This window comes from Cryptomeria japonica, chromosome 8 (genome assembly GCF_030272615.1).
Source record: "Cryptomeria japonica chromosome 8, Sugi_1.0, whole genome shotgun sequence".
Classification (NCBI taxonomy): domain Eukaryota; kingdom Viridiplantae; phylum Streptophyta; class Pinopsida; order Cupressales; family Cupressaceae; genus Cryptomeria; species Cryptomeria japonica.
The window spans coordinates 666,493,741-666,518,384 of NC_081412.1; the positions used below are offsets into that span (position 1 = coordinate 666,493,741).

At 36.3% G+C, this 24,644-nt stretch overlaps 1 protein-coding gene across 2 annotated transcripts in view; it reads right to left on the bottom strand.

Annotated features, from left to right (window-relative positions):
- LOC131050086 (serine/threonine-protein kinase VIK) overlaps window positions 1–24,644 on the bottom strand; it is a 244,225-nt gene that overhangs the window by 142,732 nt on the left and 76,849 nt on the right. For both annotated transcript variants that reach the window (XM_057984223.2, XM_057984222.2), the window contains exon 4: window positions 1,890–1,949. In XM_057984223.2, coding sequence (XP_057840206.2) covers window positions 1,890–1,949 — 60 coding nt within the window. The remainder of the gene's footprint in view (window positions 1–1,889; window positions 1,950–24,644) is intronic.

Sequence of the window (24,644 nt, forward strand, 5' to 3'; positions counted from 1 at the left end):
AGGCAGCACATTGCAATTTTTTTGTATGACCTAGGCCTATTATACAAAAAGGTAGTAAAGCAAAGCCATTGATTTATGCCACTTGGCACATGGGTGCTCTTTTGAAATATGTCAAAACGACCTGTCAATCAAGAAATCTGCCTACCATTGGGATCCTTTTGCTGGGTTACCCACCTACCATTACATTTACAAGAGCATGAAAGCTTGTGTGTTATCATATCTATCATGGTAGCAAGAGAACAACTAGATTTTGAAAGGGCTTAAAAAGAAAATTTATATGGGGCTCAACTCATTAAAGCAAAAGAGAGAGCACCTACCATTGATACCTGCAAACTGATAGTAGGTTGAAAGTTTTGACTGTGTGATATAGGGCCACTCCACCTTACAGAAACACAATAATAACACAAGAAATGCAAGAGAAAATACTTGATATTTATTACTCCAATGGAATAAATAAATACAATATTCCAAACTCTACAAAATATTAACCAAATTGACTTCACAAATATCCAAGTTGGAGCTACAAGCATTCCTATTTATGCTCTACATTGAAGGACTCAGCTTTGAATGCCTAAACCTCTATCCCAAGCCCCTATTTATAGTTCTCTTATGCCTCTTGCAATTCTCATGCCCCCTCTAAGACAGAAACACATGGCAATCAAGAAATGCACCACCTAGCCAATAGATGACCTTTCAACTTCCCTTGGGGACCACCTAAAGAGGTGTCTATTCAATTTTCCCAAGTGTGTGCCTTAAAAAGTGTCTTTTCCCATTTTTATGTAATCATTCAATAAATATGAGTGTGTCCGTTCTTGAAAATTACAATTTCCATCGAACATAGGCCACAAATATTAAATAATTTTAACCTCGTATGTCCTTTTAAACACTTTCCTAGATACATGGAGACCCATAAATGCTTGCATTTATTTTTATTCATTTAATCTTGTCACAAAATTAAAATAACAACATTTTTGAGTTTTACAGGATTGCTTTGTGCTTGTGGATGCTCCTACAATAGACACCCCAAGTAGAAAATTTTTGTGATCTTGGTCTCACAAAATGCTTAAAAACTTTGCAAAACTAGAGAAAATTGCCTATGCTATGACACTCTACCAACTACTATTTTGTTATAGAACCTAGCATTTCTATTGTTCATATAATACAATTTGGCCTTGATTATCTTGCATCAAGTGGCTCTTTCTGTCATGAATCCATTTGAGACCATGCAATGTAGGTCCAAAGGTAGATGCAGGGAATGTGAGTAGGCATCCATTTCTTTCTAGAATCTAATATTAAAGGCATTCAAAAACTCGGTACTCTCGTACTATTAATCCAAATCCTATAATGTAACTAAAGGATGATAAAATATCAACTATAGGGATCAATATGTTTAGTGGTGAGGTGGAAGAGACTGAAAGTGCCTCTATTAGTAGTCCAATGTAGCCAAAAACTCCCATTAGATAAGAACATGGTTTCTAACATTGTAACCAAACATTAAATAAGAAACTTCAAAGAGAAGGTGATCATTGGCTATACTAACATGGCATATGCAAAAAGGCATTATCTCTTTTATGGAAATGCTTATTGAATACATCAAACACTCAAATTCCCCTAGCACTTGAGTAAAATTATACATTGCTAATATTGTAATTAATTTCAAGTCATGTTATGTGATTCCTCAAGGAAACTAATCTTTGACAATTAATGAATGACTCGATCTATGATATCAAATGTAATGAAAGACAACTATATTAGACATGTTAAGATTCAAAACATCCATGATATTTTAAATAAATGAAATAAGAGCACACTAGACACTCGTAAACAAAAAAAAATTGTTGAAATTGGGCTTTTTAGGAGCTAAAAATATTGATTTATAGAATACATACTTCGCCAATGAGTTTCCAATTCTTCAAGTCCACCTCATTAAGGTCAATTTCATTTTGGTACTGAGGATAAAAATTAAAAGAAATTACTATACATAATTGAAGAATTATAAAAAAGTTTTAAAATTGAAAAAAAAAAGGGAACTTCTATGGTGAAATAAACAGAAAATATATTTGTCATTTTGATGATTTATTACTAAACCTGATTTAAACAAAAAAAAAACCACCACATACCCATATGAATAAGAGCCCACTTTCCCAAACCAATTTCATTTGTCTATCACTTAAGAGCCTACCTTACATTGCATGCAAACTGAAACTATCTAAAAGAAATTTTTATCAATATATAATCACATTATCTGATAAATTGTGAAGATCCCTTTTGTCGCATTTAAAAGATACCACTAAAGTGTCCTGCACTGTTTCATAATAAACCATAATCCAAAACCTTTTTATTTAAAAATAACTTCCACCGCAACAACTCAAAAAAATGACTAAGTAGCCTCTACGAATCCATTGCAAAAATTTAATTTAGGAAACAGTGAGAAATATGAGTGTAATGACATTATATTCAGAGTAAGGCCTATTGGAATAACTAAGATCCCACTGACCAAGAAAGTAGCCTATGAGACAAACCATTGCATATGTAAGAAGGCCACAAGAGAAATAAGTTTTTAAAAATATAAATAACAACTGGCATAAACAAACCCAAAATACTGACCCATTTCGGCATCACTCTTTGACCATCTCTTTGTTCTTTAAGGAGGGTTGTGTCTTTAGGTCCCATGGTGTGTCAATTTTGTTGGTATTCTGAACAAAAAATTCAACTCCTTCAATCTATCAGCATTTCTACTGATCAAGTTCTTTCATTCAGATCTTCCACTAATGCTCCACACATTCTCCACTTGCTATGCATCAGCAATAGGGTTGTCAAAGAGGGCATATGTCAGCAAGGTTGAGGAGCAGCAGAAGATTGAAATTAAAGTGTTGCAAGTGCAAGTGGGTTGAGAAGGAGGAAGAAGAAGAGGATTTACACCAAGTTGCAAGGATTTTTAAAGCATAAGGTAGGATTCTATGATTGTTATTTTATTTTTTCATTTTTGTAATTGGTTTCATATTCATATTTTAATTTTATTCATAACTTCATAGACATAGCTGCAAGTGCATAATCAATGTTCATTAAATGAAAATTAAAAATATATATATATATATATATATACATTCATCGACATGTTTGTCATATTTTTTATTTTTTATTTAAGTTTTACAAATTACTTTTAGTAGTTTATATGTTCAAATTTTTCATTTTGTCAAACAAGTATGAAACTTTTGTGTATCCTTTTATGCTTCGTGTGACCGAAAGTAAGAAAGACAAAAGTGAAATCGTTGGTCAACAAACATTTTTATGTGTATTCTCTGCTTTTGCACTTTGTGCAACCTAAAGTAGAAAAAAAACAAAAAGAAAATCTGTGGCTTAATCCTTTGCATTATTTTACATGCATAGTCTGAATTTTAGTTTTAAAATTATTTACTTAAAAATTTTATGTTATTTATTCCAATGTCACTATGAGTTCTCATGCCATGAGTGAAGATGAGGTTGAGGTGCAAAATGTAACTGAGGCTGATGAAAATGTAAAAGTAGAGAGAAGTGACCATAATGGTGAAACCCATAACACCACTAGTTCCGTGGTGAGTGCAACTACAAATATGAATTGCCCCTCCTCAATATTGGCAAATTTTGCTAAGGGTCATGTTTTGACCTAATCATACATTACCCCATTCCAAATGGAGGACCCCCTACATTTTTGGTCCACTTGGTCTTTTGGTTGTGGTCTTTTGGGTAGTTTAGCAGTAGTTTCTTCGATATCCTTGGGTCCCCAAGTGTTTTGGTGAATTTTGGCTAAGTTTGCAAGTGTTTTGAGGAAATTTGGCTAAGTTTGGAAGCTTATATTGTTTATTTTAGGGTTTTTACCCTTCAAACTTAGAAATGAGGTTAGTAACTTAAGGTTTTGAGAAATCTGAACAAACCAATGAAGTGAGAACCCTTCAAGGAAGCTCCTAGTGAAATTTCAGCGAATTTTGAGGGCTTAGTATTTTTAGTAAGTTTCATTGCATCCCAAAACGATCTAATTTTGCGTTTAAACAAACTTACTATTTTAGTAGTGTCTATTTTTAGTAAGTGTCCCAATGCCCCGATTTTCCATAATTTAATGTTTGGAATAGCTTACTATTTTTGGCAGGGATATCTCTGACAGGTGGCAGGACACTGACAACAAAACTTTCCTAAATATCGAAGTTCTAAATCCGGAAAAGTTAAAAAGCAAGCGGACGATCAAAATTTTGGCTGTCTAGAACTCCTTCCAAAAATGACAAGGCATAAAAGTCTATTCTAAGGCATGGAGGAATTCATCCTTCGCTAGAAATTCCTCCACATCCTCAAAAATGCACTCAAGGAAGAGGAAGGGCGCCAAGACCAAGACAAGGAGGAATTTTCCGTTTCTAAGAAATTCCTCCACTTCACCCCAAATGCGCTCAAGGACAAGAGGAGAGTATTTCCATGATCAAGGAGGATTTTTCCTCCCAAGTCAAATTCCTCCTTTGCCAACCAAATGCGCCCAAGTGTGTAGATTTCTTGAAAAATGAAAAATTGGCTAAGTGTCGAGAATCATCCTCATCCAAACTCCAAATAGGACAAAATTTCTTGGAAGATGAAAAAATGGTTGGTTGCCAGAAATTCTCCCTTCAGGATAAAGTACACACGAGCATTCACAAAATTCCTCCAAGGAAAAATTTCACAAGGATTTTCCTTCTCCAAGATTGATAGGCATTCAAGAATTCTTTAGAAATGGAAAAGATTGTAAAAATTCCTCCAAGGCAAGAAAATCCTCCAAAATATTCCTTGTACACCCAAGATAGAAAAAACCATGTAAATGATGAGTTGGCAACATGCAAAAGGAATATTCCATATTAATGAAGCATAACTTGAAAAAAAAAACAGTTTCTATTTTTGAACTCAAGAATATCGGCAAGGTCCACTGGAATGGCGAGATGTCTCCTTCTCATTAAGGAAACATGACGCCTGATTGATGTGAATTAATACAACTGCTACATTTATCCTCTCGCCGACTTAGTAACTTAGTGAATGACTTCTATTTAAGCAAGGATTTGAAATTCATTCTACAACGAGTTTTGAAGAAATTGAAGCAAAAGCAAAGTGAGGAAAGATAGGGCGAAATTGTTTATTATTATCCAGAAGTTCTTATTTTGGAGGTTTTTATTTATTCCAAGATTGGAATTGATAGCATGGGATTCTTCCCTCCATGGATTTCTCGAATTCTCTTGTCAAAAATTTAATGTTGATTATTTTATTTTGCAGGAATGGCAAAATCCAGCAAAGCGACAAATACTTCTGAGGAAGCACAAATCAAGAACGAGCAAAGAGGATTCCTCTCGTAGACAAAAATCATTTCAAAATGGAGAGACCTCAATGATACCAACTTGGGAACTTTCAAGTTGGGAGAGTTTAGAAAGAGAGTATTTGGAACAGATGGACATCCTACATCAGCAATTGCCAAAAAGATGGTCAAAAGTGGAATTGTAGTAGCTGTTGGCTTTCCTCTTGCCATCCAATGCCCGAAGTTGATTATAGAATGTGCAAAGCATTATAATGCTGAAAGAAGAGCAATTCTAGCACCTGATGGCAAACTCTTGGACAATCTTACCAGGGAATCAATTGGTGAGACTTTTGGCTCAATTACTGGGTTCAGTAGCTTGAGGCTAGAATCAGGGCCAGGTTCATAACGGGTCCAGATTCGGGTCTAATCTGGCCTGGAATCGAACTGGATTCATCTGTCTTTAAAAAACTATTCTTTTTCCTGCGTTCGTCCATCTGTCCCTCTTCTCTGCATCCATTCATTTGTGGATATTCACTTATGTTAAAAAATATTTAGTATTTGCGGTCATTCGTTGCAATTTTGGGTATCTGCTTAAGTTTAATAATATTTTTTATTCGCTTTGATTTCTATATTCGTGTATGTTTAATAATTTTTAGTATTTGCTTGTGTTTAATAATATTTAGTATTCACTTATATTTCTGTACATGCTTAAGTTATTTATTTATTTATTAATTTTAATTTTTTTAAATTCATACATATAATATTATTTTAATATTACTATAATACTATTTTATAATATATTATAATATATGAATTAATTTAATTAGTTAAGTTGTCAAAATTATTATTATTTTTCATGGATGGCTTAATTAATTATTTTAATTAATAATATTAAGTTAATTATTTATAAAGTTATCAAATAAATTAAAAATTAAAAGATGGCTTTATATTTAATTAATTTAATAAAGTGACTAATTAAATATTATATCATAAAGTCACTTCTAGAAGCTTCTAGATGTTGGGGTGAAAAAGTATTAAAGGAGATCAAGTTGAGCTTCAAGGAGCCAGGAGTTGATTATTGAATTGATTAAGTTTTGTAGAACCAGGTGGTTTCTGCAGAAAAGTGTCTTTGGGAACAAAAACTCCCATAGATAACATAACTGAGGGAGTGAAAGACATTCCGAGGGATTGCAGTTGAGAGTGGGAGACAAATCAGTCTTCCAAAGTGTGCCTACTGAGTTTGCTTTATTCCATGGTGGATGGGTTCATGATATTATCAGAATTTTCAGATTGAAGACCAATAGTGTATCGATTTTGCTTGGAGTAGTGAGACGATCCTATTGGAGAACATTTTGAGGAGAGCTTGTGAGTTTTCTGTTGTAATTTGCAGATCTGATGCAGGTTCATGTTCTTCTCTCCTATCCCACGATTTGGGTCAGAATTCACCAATAAGTCATCAAATCTTTCTCCTAAGGTCAGCGATATTTTTGGAGGAATTAGGCGATTTATCTTGAGGCAATTTGGAGGTGTTTCGTGGAGGAATCAGTGATATATCAGTCTGAGGCAAAATCGTGGCAGTCAGCCTATACCTTCAACTTTTCTCATATCTCACCTTTTTGGCTTTAAATCTCCTTAATAAGAATAGCGCTACATTGGTGAAGGGAAGGCAATTGTTTTTGAGGAAGGAAATTGGAGCTAGCTGCTGTCATTTTTTATTTATCTGTCATTGCAATATGCAGCAGGGGCGATATTCAGAGCAGTTCGATTTGGCAGTGTTGATGCTTCTTTCAACCAGTTATTGCTTGCTTCTTCAAATACAAACTTGGGCGTCTATAATCAGGTTCATTTTGACATCATTGCTCTTCTAATTTTCAGTTGTATACAGACTAAAATGGCTGCCACATGTCTCAGCCTATTTCTGAGTATTTATGGTTAAGTTGCTAGGTTAGTTGACCCTTGTTTGACTATTGTAATGAGCCCAATGTCTCATGAATAAAAGAAGAAACGAGGTTGCATTCCCATTGTATGTATGTCTGAAGATTACATGGCAAGTGTTTGATGTAATAACAGCTAGTTGAAGGCCTATGTTTTGAATGTCTAAATGTATGTCATGGCTTATGAACTAGTTGCATATTCATCTTAGATGTTTATATATCCCTTTGAAGTTGTTTGCAAGTCACAATTCAGTTGTTCTCAGTGATTGATGGTCAAAAACTCAGTCTGAAAACTCTGAGACAGCAGAACAGCATAACACGCAAAACACATAAGTCGCATAACATGCAGTTGGACAGCAGCATTAGCAAATATTCCTTTCTTTTTTCAATCAAACCACTGCAGGGGATATTTCATTTCTTGACTAAGGGATATGTGGACACAAGGACGGGTTTCGGGGATGGGGGACCAAGGGCCTAAATTTGGGGATGGTGAGGGGACGACAACGAAGTCGTGGTAAGGGGATGGTGCTGATATAAAAAATAGAGGTGAATTGAAATCGTCAAGGCAAAATCTGCAGTATAACATCTCTGTGAATGTCCCATGAAAGGCTAGCTAGTTTTCATGAAGTTAAAGGTTGTAATCAGTATGTAACAACATGTGACATATAGCAAGCGACACAATGGTATCTCCGCTAGAGGTGGCAAAGGTGGTGGAAGTGGTGGTGATGTGGGGGGACGATTCCCCCAAATCCCCAAGACTCGAAAGCGTCCCCCTATGAAGACGCGAGTTTTTTTGGGGGAGGCGTCTCCGTGGAACACTGTAAAAGAGCATTATATTAATATTATTATATAATAATATTAATATACTACTATTTTATATATTTATTATATTATAATATATATAAAATAGTATTATAAAATAATATTTTATATGTATATATATGTACGGACGTATCCGTACCTGTATCTGTATTCGTACTTCAATCAGTAACTTAGACTTAATGAATTCTTGGATTCCAATCCATGATGTATAAGACCAAGGAAAGAGCAACCTTGATCTATGATTCTATCTTTCAGAGATGCAGTAGAATCATCAATAAAATATGGATGCAGAAGCCGAAGGCTCACATTTCAAAGTTGCCTAAGCAGCTCACCAACATGGATTTCAAGCAAGAATATGCCAATCTTCTGCTGATGATGAGCCAAGTCATGGGATGTCCACAAGCTTACATATTTGAATCTTGGATATTTTCCTTCATTGAAGAAGTAATGGAAGGCATAAAGGGGGTAGACTGGGCAGAAATAATTAGCATCCGCCTGGACACTGAGGAATTTAAAGTAATCTCAATCTTTCTACATGAGCTCGTATGTTATCTACCTGTTGGCTAGAATGGGAAAATTCAATAGGTTACTTGGCAAAGGACCCATGGGATGCGGTCCAAGACAACTGAAGGTCTGTGAGTGCTATCCACAATTGCACTTGTATGATCCTACTTCTTTCAAGAAAGCAAGAGACACATTCACTATGCATATTACTAGATCGTTGCAAGGAGGAATTCACACAAGGTTGTCACAAGAAGCAAGTTAATAAAGAAGTATGGGGCCTGGTACATCCAATTTAAAATTACTTACATCCAGGTCCAAGGATTCTTTGCCCAACCATATAAACTTCCAAGATATCCAACGGACAAGATGGTGTTATTAGAAGTTACTAGATAGTTGACCACCTATCACAAAGTTTAGAAGAAGAAGAAGAAGAAATTGGGGCTCGAATTTCCAATTATCATGGAAGATTATGAGGAAATGTGTCCATCATTGGCAGTAACAGAGAAGTCAGTGGATGAATTAATATTTTGCCACCTAGCACCTCATACCGCAAGGACATTCTTTAATCCGTATGATAAAATTGTCAATGCATGATAGCTTCGGTAAGATAAATGATTGAATGAGAGATAAATGAAGTCTCTCATTCAATCATTTATCCTATCGATAAACTATCAAGAAAACTTCAAGCTATTTTCATCTGATAATCATTCCTCTTTATATATCGAATCTACTTAGTCAATCAATATTAATAGCATGGTATATCGGTGATCACTGATGGTTATTCGGGTTAACTATGTATTCCGATTCACATTGGATGTGTTCCCAGCAATAAACAAATAATTATCAAGTGCTTTCGGGTGGCAAAGTATGCACCACTTGGGATGTATAACCTTTAGTTAGTGACCGGTGTCAATTAACATAGACACCGATTCCCATCGGTTAATATGCCATGCCAACCCCATCTTGAATACTGATTGGCATATACACTATGCTACGTGAATCCCAATTAGTATCGGGCTGGTAATAAATTAAACACCGGTTGATAACATATACCAAAGGGTGTGATCAAGTAGTGTCTTGATCGGTCATGTCCATAAGACATGACTGGTCAAGGCACTGCTTGATCCTCCCCTCTTGCATATATGTATCATTTGATATTTGTGAAGAGGATATTGAAATCGAAAAATACTCCTCTCACCTGTCAAACAAAGAAGATAGTCAGATTTATAATAGAGATAGAAAATTAAATAGATATAGAGAATACAATTAAGAATACATCTTGCATATTGAATTGTAAATTGAACATCATTTACATGGTATCAGAGCTATCGTTAAATCGAACCTAAGGCTGTTCAATTTTACGTAAAATTCAAATCAAGCATATATTCAACATCACAATTCTCTCAATGGCTAGCGCTATTAGATTTGAAGATAGACTCGGAGGAGGTGATGACTTCTTCACATGGAAATTCAAAATTCAAATGATTCTAAAAGAAAATAAAGTCGAATCATTTGTAAAGATTGAAACTATAGAACCTGAGATTGAACCTGACAAAGCAATTTGGAGAGAAGGAAATAATAAGGCCATTAAAATCATAGTTGATGGGGTAAGAAACAATATAATGCCCATTATAAGGAAACATGAAACAGCCTTCAACATGTTCAAAGCACTTGAAGATGCATTTGAGATATCTAATGCCAGTAGAAACTTGGCTTTAAAACGAGAAATAAATCACATAGCCATGATAAAGGAGAATCAGTCAATGCCTACTTCATGCGAATATCTGCCCTAAGGGATGAACTGGCAACCCTTGGATATGAGATCCAAAGCAAAGAATTAACCCTCATTGCTCTAGATGGGTTGCCTAGCATATGGGAAACATTCGTCCAAGGCATCAGTACAAGAGATGAATTCCCAAAATTCGATAGGCTAAAGGCTGACTGTCTCCAAAAGGAATCAAGGAAAAATAAGAAAGGGATCAAACAGAAGAATATAGATGAAGATCTTCAAGTTCTAAATACGAACTCAAACAAGAAAGGCAAGCAGAAGCAATTCAGGAAGAGGAAAGGTCGTCACGGCAAGAACTCCTTCAAGAAGGACCTTTCTCAGATTCAGTATTACAGATGTGACAAATTTGGGCACTATGTTGCCAAATGTCCAGAAAGAGCTAAGCAAGCCACATTTGCCAAAACAAGAAAATCTAAAAGGGAAGAGGACTCCGAGAAGTATGTACTCTATTCAGCACTCACAAACCAAGCATCAAACAAAGTGAACTCCTAGGTGATCGACAGTGGCTCATCCAAACACATCATAGGATTTAGAAAAGTACTAGACTCCATGAAAGAGGAGAATGATGAGGAAATAACTATTGGAGATGACTCTACACACCCAGTCAAAGGAGTTGCAACCTGTACCATCAAACTAAAGTCGGGTGTATTATTACAACTTAGAGGAGTACTATATGTTCCAGGCATCAAGAGAAATCTAGTCTCAATATCAGCACTGGATGACAATGGATACAGAGTAACCTTCATGGACAACAAAGTATTGGCTTGGCCAAAGAACTCATCCATCAAGAAAGCTAAAACAATTGGTCAAAGACAAGGCTATTTGTATGAGCTATGTACAAAACCCAACTTAGCCCTAATTCATGAAACTACAGATGCTAATGAAATCTGGCATAGAAGACTAGGCCACCTAAATTTTAGAGCTTTATCAACAATGGGAGATCTTGTCACAGGTCTACCTAAGTTAAAGCAATATCATTCAGGGGCATGCACAGGATGTACCCTAGGTAAAAATACTAAGGGTGCTTTTCAAAATAGTACTAGGAAAACAAGTAAAATTTTAGAGTTAGTTCATTCTGATGTATGTGGACCTATGTCAGTACCTTCATTCGGAGGATTTTTGTATTATGTAATTTTTGTTGATGACTACTCTAGGAAAACTTGGATCTACTTTCTGAAATGTAAAGAATCAGAAGAGGTCCTTAATAGGTTTAAAGAATTCAAATCACTAACAGAGAACTACACAGGAAATAAAATTAAAACCCTAAGCACTGATAATGGGGGGGAATACACATCAGAATTATTTAAAGAGTTTTGTAAAAATTCAGGGATTAAGAGGGAGTTAACAATACCTTATAACCCTCAACAAAATGGGATAGCTGAAAGAAAAAATAGGATAATCGTTGAAGCTACCAAAGCTATGATTCTTGATCAGAATCTAAATATCAATCTTTGGGCAGAAGCAACTAGCACTGCTTTATATATTCAAAACAAATGTCCTCACTCTCATCTTGAATATAAGACCCCTAAGGAAGTATTTACTAAATTAAAACCTGACATTAGCCACCTTAGGATATTTGGATGCCCTGTCTATATTCATGTACCTAAGGAGAAAAGATTAAAACTAGAGCCTTCTAGAAAGAGGGGAATCTTTGTAGGATATAGTGAAACCTCCAAAGCCTATAGGATCTATATACTTGGTCAAAAGAATATTGAACTAAGCAGGGATGTGATCTTTGAAGAAGACTTAGCATTCAAAAGAGCCCAAACCTCTCTAGATCCTGAAGTCTATATCCCCACCCCTAGCATAGATAGAGATCCTATTCCTGAGCTTTAGAGGGAGAATCCTGAGGAAACTGTAAGTGAAACTCAAAGTCCACCTAGAGAAAACCTCAAGAAAAGACCAATATGGGCCACCAAGACTGTAGCAGAAGCTCAAAAATTTGTTGCTCCTTCAGGGACCTTCAGGGAAAGCAAAAGACCTAACAAATTCACTAGCTATGTTGCTCTTATGAATGATCTCTCTAAAGCAGAACCAAACAATGTATCAGAAGCCCTTGAACATCAAGTATGGAAAGATGCTATGTCTGAAGAGTATCAGTCTATTATGAAAAATGATGTCTGGGAGATTGTTCCTAGGCCAACTAAGAAATCTGTTATTTCATCCAAATGGCTTTTTAAGATCAAACATGCTGCAGACGGTAGTATTGAAAAACACAAAGCTAGATTTGTAGCTAGAGGGTTCTCACAAAGGGAAGGAATAGATTATGAAGAAACTTTTGCACCTGCTGCCAGATATACATCAGTAAGAGCTGTATTAGCCATTGCAGCAGCTAAGGGTTGGAAGGTACACCAGATGGATGTTAAGACAACATTTCTAAATGGTGAGATCTCCGAAGAAATCTACCTAGAGCAACCTGAAGGGTTTGAAATTTATAATGCAGAGTCTCATGTGTGCAGACTCAAGAAAGCTCTCTATGGGCTTAAACAAGCTCCTAGGGCCTGGTATGAAAGAATTGACACCTATCTCTCAGGACTAGGCTTCTCTAAAAATGTTGCAGATCCTAATCTCTACTACAATAGAAATAAAGGTGATATGCTAATGTTGATTTTATATGTTGATGACTTATTAATCACAGGAAATGATCATCTTATAGATCAATGCAAGAAAGATCTATCCAAAGAATTTGATATGAAGGACTTAGGACTCCTTCATTACTTCCTAGGATTGGAAGTATGGCAGAATTCTGACAACATTATACTAAACCAAGGAAAGTATACCTTGGATATTTTGAAGAGATTCAGAATGCTAAACTATAGGCCCATGACCTCTCCTATGGAAACCAATTTACATAAACTTAAAGAAGCAGCAGCAGAGTCACAACCCACTGACTCTACTCAACACAGACAGATGATTAGGTCCCTGATGTACTTAGTGAATACAAGGCCAGATATCTGTTATGCAGTTAATGCCTTAAGTCAGTTTATATGTGAACCTAAGGAGATACACCTGGTTGCAATAAAACACATCATGAGATATCTACAAGGTACTCTAAACCTTGGTCTCAAATATGAGAAAGTTGACATAAACCTTCATGGATTTACAAATTCAGATTGGGTTGGAAGTGTAACTGACAAAAAAAGCACTTCAGGGTGTTGCTTCAGTCTAGGTTCAGCCATGATATCTTGGATCAGCAAGAAGCAGTCCTCTGTAGCTCAAAGCTCCACCGAGGCAAAATACATTGCAGCTTCTATGGCTGCTCGAGAGGCAGTATGGCTTAGTGTTGTGATGTTTTCACACATCGCTCCATTGCAAATGGGGACCCCTACTTTTTTTTGCTTTTTAGGGTTTGTTTTCTAGGTCTTTTAGGGTTTTGTCAGTTGGCCTTTGCATTTTTGAGTGCTGTCGGGGATCACCTGGATAGCAAGTCTGGCTTGAGTGATGTCCTGATCCTGAAATTTGGCTAAGTCTGAAAGTCTTGATCCTAAAAATTGGCTAAGTTTGGAAAGTCCTGATCCTGAAATTTGACTAAGTCTGGAAATTGAAAAACCTCAAAAAACTAGATTTTGCAATATAACTCCTGGAGGTCTGAAAACACTCTCAAACATCCTGAAAGTATATATGGAATATAACTTAAAGTATAAGAATTCTTATACTTAAATGTTATATTCCATAAAAATTATCCTGATAGAGAGTTCAAAAAGTCAAATTTCGCTCCTGTCCTTCACTGAGGATCCAGAGCGCATTTCGCTCCTACCCCTCTCCAAGGGACCAAGGCGAAGCGCTCCTGTCCCTCACTCAAGGACCAGGGCGAAAAGGCTTATTTGAGTCATTCCTGACCTTGTTTGGTTAAATTGAAACATCAAAGGCATGGTGGACGGCAAAATGAACATGATAAAGCATCTTGACTTGATTAAAAACAATGAAATGATGAAGTTTTTGCCTAGAAGGTCAAAAGTGCTCCTGTCCCTCACTGAAGGACCAGAGCGATTTTCTTTATGTGCACAAATTTAGACCTTTCTTGGACATTAACTTTTATTCGTAGCGTGAAGTAAGATGAAATCTTCCCTAGCAAAGGAATTTCGAGGTGAAAGATGAGGCAATTTGATCATGGTGACAAAAAGTGCTCCTGTCCCTCACTGAAGGACCGGAGCTTGATTTTCAAATTTGCATTGTTCTTGCAGGATCAAGACAATTTTATGATTGGAAGAGATCAAGGGAAGCATGTTTTGTCCATTGAATATAATTTAAGTGGTCCACAGAGGAGTAAATCAACCCAAATGACAAAAAGTGCTCCGGTCCCTCACTAAAGGACCATGGCGTTTTTTCAAAATTCTCCTCTTTGTTTGAGACTTTGAGGTAAAACCTGACTTGGATGGGAAGGACCAATGATGTTTTATGCCTTAGATGCAATTGAAGGTTTAAAAGACAAGGAAGTATACCATGAAGACAAAAAGCGCTCCTATCCCTCTCCAAGGGTCCAGAGCGATTTTCCAAAAAGTGTAAATTTCTTGCAAGGCCGAGGCAAGTTTGTGATTGAAATGGATGGAAGAAGACATGATTAGCCCATTGAAGATAATTTGGAAGGCTAGCAAAGGACGGATAGGCTTGAAATTGCAAAAGTGCTCCTGTCCCTCACCAAGGGACCAGGGAGAAAAACATGTTATCTAGCTTTTCTCTCCAAATTTGGACAAGTCTAGCCCAAGATGCAAGTTTGAAAGGATGTTTAAAATGCTTTGAGGTGGAAATGAGATGCAAGAGTTGCAAATTTTAATGACAATTGGCAAAAGTGCTCCTGTCCCTCTCCAAGGGACCAGGGCGAAATCTCCAAATATGCCCATTTACCTTGCATTTTGAATTGATAATTTTGTTCCCAAGACTCAAGAGGTAGTGAAATGTGATATTCTACGCCTGGAGGGTAATTTGAAGATTGATGTGATCAAGAATTTGTGCAATGGACTCAAAAGTGCTCCTGTCCCTCACTGAAGGACCAGGGTGATTTTTATGAAATCAACAATTTCCCTCCAAGATTATGCTAAGGCAAGGTTGTGCGAGATGGGAAGGATCTTCTAAAGCACTGTGAACAAAGATTTGACTTCAAAATTTGAGAATCCTAGCCTAAAATACAAAAAGTGCTCTTGTCCCTCTCCAAGGGTCCAGGACGAAAAGTTTTGGAACACCTATTTTGCCTTGCAAAAACAAGTTAAACATGTATGGAATGGATGAAAGAGATCATCACTTACCCCACATTGAGAGTTGGCAATTAAAAAGATGAAGGATTGAGGACAAAAGTGAAAAAGCGCTCCTGTCCCTCACCCAGGGTCCAGGGCGAAAATGTCCTAAGGCACGTTCGTTCTAGAGATCAAGTGAATTAAACTCAAGACTCCAAACAAAAATGCCATTTTAAAGTGCCTAGATGAAGTTTTGAACGTGAAAATGAAGAATACAAGCTTGAATTTACAAAAGCGCTCCTGTCCCTCTCCAAGGGACCAGAGCGAAGTCATTGGCATTCATTATTTTTTTACCATATTTGGGCGTTAATATCCTCCAAATCGCATTAGATGCCAAATTGCTAACTTTGGAATATTTGAAAAAATTAATTAAATTGGCATTTAATAAATTAATTTTGGGCCTCAAAAAATCGAATTTCTATTATAAAGGCATTTAAAATTAATTTTAAATAATTAAAAGATTAAAAGTTGAGCGCACAAGGCATTATTTTGCCTTTATTTGCTAGGTCGGCCTACTCCTTTTGAGGTTTTATTTATTATTTCACCTTTTATTTGCTAGGTCGGCCTCATGGGTAAGTGGAAGGTGAGCGCTCTATATATTGGAGGTGTTTTTTCACAATTCAAATCATTCAATCATCCTTTCAAGTGTGAGTTTGGAGAGCATATTTTGAGGAGCGAAATCCAGAAGATTGAAGGTGAAATTAAGCAAGTTTGAAGGTGAATTTCCAGATTTTGGAGAAGCTAGTGGAAGGTGAAGCTCTTTTGAAGGCCAAAGGAGGCGTACTTCATCCAAGGGAGGGCTATAAATCTTTCCCAACAAAATCCGGTCCTCTTCCTTCATTTTTCAAGGTTTTGTACTTAAATACTCAAGGGGAGGTATGGCGAAATCATCTTGACACCATTATTGAAGATTTGAATTTTGAACTTTTATTTTGAAAATTCTAAGTTTGGCATAGTTAATTAGGAAATGATAACTCAAGATTTATCATGAAGTTTCCTAATTAAAATCTTAAATCTTCCTTTTGAATCCTAATTTCTACACTTCAAGATATATTATTAATTGTGAAATGTTGTGTAGGTATCAAGATGGCGACTCCCAAGCTCGAAAGATCTACAAGTCAGAAGGCTCTCCTCAAGGAAAATCAAGCCAGATCAAGGAGGTTCTCATCAAGGACAATCAAGCAAAGAGAAGGGCGAATTCCTCCAGCCTAGCATCGACAAGGACGGCCTTCTTCGATCCAGCATCATCAGGATAAGGGCGACCTCTTCCAGTCCAGTATTCTAAGGCGAGGTACATCATCATCCTGCAAATCAAGGACACAAGAAGTCAGAGCAAAGGGTTCGTTGAAGAAGCAGATAGTTCCAGAAGAATTAATTAAGGCTAACTTCTCAACGTTACCAAATTGAATATCTACCAAGTTACAAGTGTCAAACGAGGTGGCATCCTAGTCATCACTTCTCTAGTCGGATTGATCCACCTCAGCATGTCCAGATTCAATGTACCTAACTCATGGAAGATGGCACAAACTCCGGTGTACCTACCCCGGCTATCCATTGGTCGATTTTTCCAGAGAGGACATGTGTCCAAGCAATACAATTATTTCATTGGTCAAGCATTAAATGTTATGTAATGGTTGTAACAAACCCTAATTAGGGTTTTCATTGTTGAATCTTGGCCATTGACCTCAAATTGATCTGAGCCATCGAATTGTATTACGGGCACTATATAAGCCCTGGCATTTCATTTGTAAAGGCAATAGTTAGAGGCAGTTAATAGAAGACAGATAGAGAGTAGTTAGAAGGTGATTAGAATAGCAATTAGAGTAGGTAGAGAGAGAAGGCAAAGATTGTTGCCAAGATGTTGTTGTAAAAGACTTGTAACTTCATTGAAGAAATGGTGAAATTTATGGGTCGATTCGACAATTTGCATGGTCTCTATACTTCTCATATTTGATTTCGTGTTATTAGATGAATGGAAGAAATGTGCTTGATTGATGGTGGAATTCGTATATCCATACTACTAGCAGTTTGTTGATTGCAGACTTGCCTTGCGTAGTCAACTGGAATCATTCAACTTAAGCTTAACTTCAATTGTCGCTTCTTCATTGATATGCATCAACCTGATGGTGTCTATGCCTGCAGTGATGATTTGAACATCATAAAGCTTTCCTTCGAAGATCGCACTAACCTTGTGGAGATGTTCCTGTGATGTCAAAACAAGACTTAGTTAGAATTTCATCAAAGATCATTCATTGCTCTTACATTCTTAGTGTTAGGATTTGATCCTTTCCTCGCCCTCATCTTTTTTCCTTTTTTTCAAATCTAAGGCAGTAAAATCCTATGTTCCAGCAATATTCAAAGCAGATCAGACGTTCAATCATCAAATGTAAGTCCCCTTGTGATTCTAGCAAATCACATCATACAACAGAGAGCTTATCCACACGTAGAGATCCTACATCGAAGAACCTTGGAGTCATCCTGATTGATCCTTTTTCGCAACATCTTCAGCAATCAGAGGCTTTACTCAAGAGAGGATAAGGTACCCTTGGGTATTTTATTCTGTGTTTGATAGTGTACAAAATACACGTCAACACTTAGGAAGTTTCTTGTGGGGTTGTTTGGAGAACCTATGAAACCCACTATTATACATTGTGATAATCAGAGCTGCATAAAACTTTCAGTTAATCCAGTGTTCCATGACAAATCCAAGCATATTGAGATTCCATATCATTATGTGCGAGATATGGTTCACAGATATGTGATTCAACTAAAATATATTTGTACAGGAGATCAAACGGCAGATATTCTGACCAAACCTCTTTCCAAAGTGAAGGTTGATCACTTCAGAAAAGGTTTAGGTATGATAGAAAAGTAATTTTCTTTGTAATCTGTAATTACATATCAATAAGATGTTTAATGTGTAAACCTCTTTGTCATGATAGGACATTTTGGATTTTGTTATCCCCTGGGTTCATATCTAAGAGGTGACGATCTCTCAAGATAATGAACACTTGTATGGAGACATTATGAGGTGACAATCTTATAATGTCCAAACCAGTTATCATGTTGGATCTCTGGTGTGTCATGGATGAGCCATGATTGTGTTGTGGTAAAACATTTATATGAGATGTTAATGCACCTACCGGAACTTGGATAAAGATGAGAATTGAATATTTTCTCATATGATTATCCTTAAGTATTTCATGTTTAGGCAATACTGTTATCACATGCTAAGGTGATATCCTGTCATCACAGGATTGATGTGATAGACACTTTGTATCACGTGTTTAGGTGATACCTCATATCATGTGATTAGGTGATATGATTTCCTAGAAAGTTAGATTGTGTAAAGAATGCTAACTATCATTTGAATTGTGATGCTTGATATTCTTCTCTCATTTATCTTACCTAGCTAAGAGGGAGTGTTAATGCATGATAGCTTCGGTAAGATAAATGATTGAATGAGAGATAAATGAAGTCTCTCATTCAATCATTTATCCTATCGATAAACCATCAAGAAAACTTCAAGCTATTTTCATCTGATAATCATTCCTCTTTATATATCGAATCTACTTAGTCAATCAATATCAATAGAATGGTATATCGGTGATCACTGATGGTTATTCGGGTTAACTATGTATTCCGATTCACATCGGATGTGTTCCCAGCAATAAACAAATAATTATCAAGTGCTTTCGGGTGGCAAAGTATGCACCACTTGGGATGTATAACCTTTAGTTAGTGATTGGTGTCAATTAACATAGACACCGATTCCCATCAGTTAATATGCCACGCCAACCCCATCGTGAATACCGATTGGCATATACACTACGTTACGTGAATCCCGATTAGTATCGGGCTGGTAATAAATTAAACACCGATTGATAACATATACCAAAGGGTGCAATCAAGTAGTGTCTTGATCGGTCATGTCCATAAGACATGATCGGTCAAGGCACTGCTTGATTCTCCCCTCTTGCATATATGTATCATTTGATATTTGTGAAGAGGATATTGAAATCGAAAAATACTCCTCTCACCTGTCAAACAAAGAAGATAGTCAGATTTATAATAGAGATAGAAAATTAAATAGATATAGAGAATACAATTAAGAATACATCTTGCATGTTGAATTGTAAATTGAACATCATTTACAAAAATAAGGATGGTTGCTGGTGTAAGGCACAAACACAAGATTCAGCTGGAGGATTATTAGGCGAACACCAAGGATGACTTTTAAATCAGAAGGGGGATGTTTTCCAAGTTCTCTCTTAAGCTAATAAGAATTTGTGATGTTATACAAGTGCCAGATCAAATAGAAGAGAATGTGAATACAATTCAATCGAAATATGAAAAGGAGAAAAGGATAAGCCAATTTAGGCGTCTAACTGGTCAGAACCAGAAGTTGACGATTTAGATGTCCCAAGCAAGCCAATTTTGAAGTTCACTAGGCATTGGGTTGAACGACACATTGCAAAGTTGAAAGCAAAGAATACCTGCCTGACTTACAGTCTAATGGGAGACTTGGAATCTCATGACGAGGCAACTAAAGGGTCATTAAGAGCCCAAACCAAAGAAGAGGAAATTCCATAGGAAATAATAGAACATGGTAAGGAGAAAAGCATTCTTGGAAATTCAGAGGCAAGGAAAAGAAAGGAAGTTCAACAGGAAGAACCGTAGCAAAAGAGGCCAATGATGGAAGAAGCACAATCGCCTATTAGCTCTTCAAGCATGCACGAAGTTGAAATGTTCACAGAAGAAGTCACGGGAAATCAATCATAAGAGAATGATAAAATTAAAATTAATATATTAAAAAAATAATAAGATATTCTCAATGTTAGTGCCTCTGTAATGTCCCCCCTTTGAAATATGATTTAATGATAAATAATAATGATAAAATTAAAATTAATATATTAAAAAAATAATAAAATATAAAATTCATTAAGACAACTAAATGAAGGAGAACTAATAAATAAAATATAACTAACATGACAAACAAATAATAACTAATAAATAAAATATAAAGTAACATGACAAACAAATAATAACTAATAAATAAAATATAAAGTAACATGACAAACAAATAATAATCTACATGTGATTCGTGTCCAGTCATTAACAGAGATTGTTGTGACTATCCTTAATAGATGAAGCACGATGATAACCACTTATCATCTAAGAATAATGAAGAGCACACAGTTATACTGAGAGGGGGGAGGTGAATCAGTATAATGAAACTTTTTACCAATTCAATATTTTATATGATAGGATCAATCATTGAAAAATAGTTATGCACATGAACACAATAATTTTGAGTGGAAACCCAATGCGGGAGAAAGCCACTAAAATGATGTTATATATATATGTGTGTGTGTAATTCTTCTTTTACAATTGTTTGTGAGCACCAACACCCTAATTTTTTGTTTTGTGAGCACCAACCCACTGGAAGCACCAACTCCCCAAATTCTGTTTTGCGAGCACCAACCCACTCTATGAAAATCTGATTATATTTTGCACAGCACCCCTACACACAGCACTTTCTCTTCAGATATATTCTCTTATTTTATTCTTCACATTCCACACATTACACTCTCAATTCAAAAAATATTCTTCCATACTCCACGTACTTTTTATTCCAGAATTATTTATTCAGCATCGTATACCCACACACCTTTAACACACTTACACACATTTCTTAGAAGTCTTTAATTTCTGAGTTATAATCTCAACATTATTCTCTCACACACTTCTGAATTCTTCAGCATATACGTATCAGTCTGAAATAATTTTAGAACTATTATTCTCCACTGACATACTCCGCACATATATTTCTTCAGATTCCACGTATTTTCTCCACTCTTATCTCACATTCTTTTTATATCTCTCATAATACTTTGAAGTGACATCTTTTAGAAACAAAGAGGCACGTCCCTATTAAGCAAACTGAGATTTCATTTATGAAATCGCACCTCTTCTTATTTTCCTTAATATACATCACACCCGTATTATCTTCTCTTTTAACAATTCACACCCTTTTGGAAATACTAATCGAAACTCTTCATATTAATTGTTTATTATTAATTGCCACTTTATCTTCCTTTTTATTTAATCGCTGCCTTACTTATGACTATACAAGTCATTACGTAGGATGATCTTTTTGTCTTTTAGTGGGGGCTAGCATAATGATGTGGGCCCCTTTTTTTTATTTCTTTTATTTTTACTTGTCTTTTTTCTGTTTTGTCTTTTTCATTGGTTGCTGTTAATGAATAACTTTGTGAACTACGTATTAATTATTGACTACGTAGCTGTCTCACAGAACCATGATTTGCTACAGTATCAGATCGGTATGTTATAATATCTTAGAAATACGGTATGCTACAGTATCCATTCACAGGGATATGAATACGATTGGCTATATGCTGTGCCGCCTCCTAACATATATCAGACCGGTGTAAATCTGTGTGATAACATTTGCATATTTTTACTGCTTTTTACATACTATTCTCTGTAGACAATACATGCCATTTACTGGAACTGTTCACTGCTGTATAATTCACTGCTGGGACTATATAATTTTCTGTTTTCTGTAGGCCCTTTTACTGCTGTGTACATACTATACTTTGTACCCATTTACCGCTGTATTAGAATATACAGTATTGCCAATCATAAATATATGCTTTGTAGACCCGACTCTGGCATCAACACAATAAAGTAAACTATGAAGTATACTAGTTCTTTTGACATTAATGACAAGTTTCCATCAATCTCCCTTCAACCTCCATAGCATAATATGTTCATCAATCTCCATAGTATAGCAATCTCATCACATAATATGTTCATCAACTATTTGTTCATCAAAATCTTCATTAACAAATTCCTTTGACATCAAAGACAACTTCTTCACAGCTTTGACATCAATGACAATATTTCCATCAAATAATGCCTTACCATGTGATCCATTAAGGAACCCAATTATGTGTTAACAATCACTAGCTAAGATGTGCGATTAGATATTTATGAGAGGACATGATTAGGAAAAGGGTTATCTCCAAACATAACGGCACAACTCCTCACCGTCTCAACCTTGAAGACATATTAAAGGTGTATCACATCCTCACAAAGGGATGGGGGGAGTATAGGTTTCATTTCTTATCCAATGTTGGGTCAATCAAGAGTAAGCCTCAACTATGAGGAACTAAGGTGCATATATCTAGTATTATATATCAAAACATTGCCAAGGGAGATTGCCATTGTAATCTCTACAATCAGATTCAGACTATTGTCTCTTACACATGAATACTCGTGTGAACACATTGCTATTAATCTGAGATAGTGACTGGAGATATAACCAATACATCTGTTCATATATAAATATACGCTCACAATACACTCCATAGTATTTGCATTTAAGAAGGATTGATTTATCAGACATCCGTCCCTTCTCAGGTCAACGTTCATATCAGATTTCTTAATTGGACCAGAAATGCGTAATCTATGATAAACTCGAATCTTGTCATCATAAGATCATTTGGCAATAATATTGATTGAATTCCTCATTCCTCTACTAATTCATTAGTGAAACATATATAGATATTCATATATTCAGTTGTAACAAGCAATGCAATTCTTTAGAGATCACTGGTTCATTTGCAATATTATACACTTAATCATTAAAAGTAAGGCATCTTAAATTGGTACAATAAGGGGACATTACAGCCTCCTAGCCTGTTCAACAAAAGAATCAAAGCGGGAACTCCCTCTGAATCCAAAACAGCAAGTCCAGGATTGTTTCAGGGAAACAAACATGGGAGACTTAGGAACTTTTGAGAAAGTTTCACAAGAACAGGTACAACAAGGAATGCAGGATCAACAAGCAGCTACTCCAAATTGGCTGAAAGAGAGAATGAGGAAAGAGCCAAAGAAAGAGATGGATCCTACGTTGGAACTTGAAGAACTTCTTAATGGGATAAACAAGCCAACAGAGAAGAAAGTGGTGAAGCAATTCTCCAAAGTTACAAGAGATGAATCAGGATCCAAGACGTTACACAGTTGTGCCCAGAGTCGACAAGGACAGGAATGAAATTACTCTTGATGAGTATGATGTCACAGCAGTTGACCTAGGGCATGCCTCCAAGACACAAGTGATAGAAGATTTTGATTAGTCTTCCTTAGCATTGAAGGAGAAGATGAAGAGAGTAGAAGAGAAAAATAAGAAGTTGAAGAGTGAAAACAAAGCCTTATGTGAGTATGTGTGGCGCTTGATACATCCATTCAGAGAGGAAGATCAAACTTTTGTTCCTCCCTCTTATCTTTCGAAGGAATCCGTGGATGGGATTGAAGAAATAAGGAAAATGGCCTATGTTACCCAAGGACGCAACCTTGGTCAAGGAACGGTTTACTTGGAAAGGTCTCAAGTCCGATATTCTTCAATCTGTTCACGAGTGTCCTATTTGTCAGCAGAACAAACAGGAACATACTTATCCAGCAGGATTTCTTCAGCCACTTCCCATTCCTGACAGGAAGTGGGAATGCCTATCAATGGATTTCATTACAGGATTGTCCAGAGTCCACAGCAGTGATTGTATCTATGTGGTAGTTTATCGTCTTAGGAAGTTTGCCCACTTCTTTCCTATCTCAGCTACTTATTCAGCAATTCAGGTGGCAGATTTATTTTTCCGAGAGGTTTTCAGACTCCATGGGTTGCCTTGGACCATAGTCAGTGACAGGGACAACAGATTTATGAGTCATTTTTGGCAGGAGCTATTCAGACTCAGTGGTATTGAGCTTACTCCCAGCACGAGCTACCACCCGCAAAATGATGGTTAGACAAAGAATGTGAACAAATGGGTGGAAGGTTACCTCCAGAACTACATAGGGCATGGGTTGAGTGGTTGCACCTATGTGAGTATTGTTATAATACTACTTACCACATGTCTATCCAGATGACACTATCCATGGCTTTGTATGGGTATGATGCGCCCAACTTCTTAGATCTCTTGTTGAGTGATAGCAGAGTACCGAGTGCTAGGGATCTTCTCCAAGAGAGTCAGGACATTGTGAGATCATTGAAGGAGAACAAACAG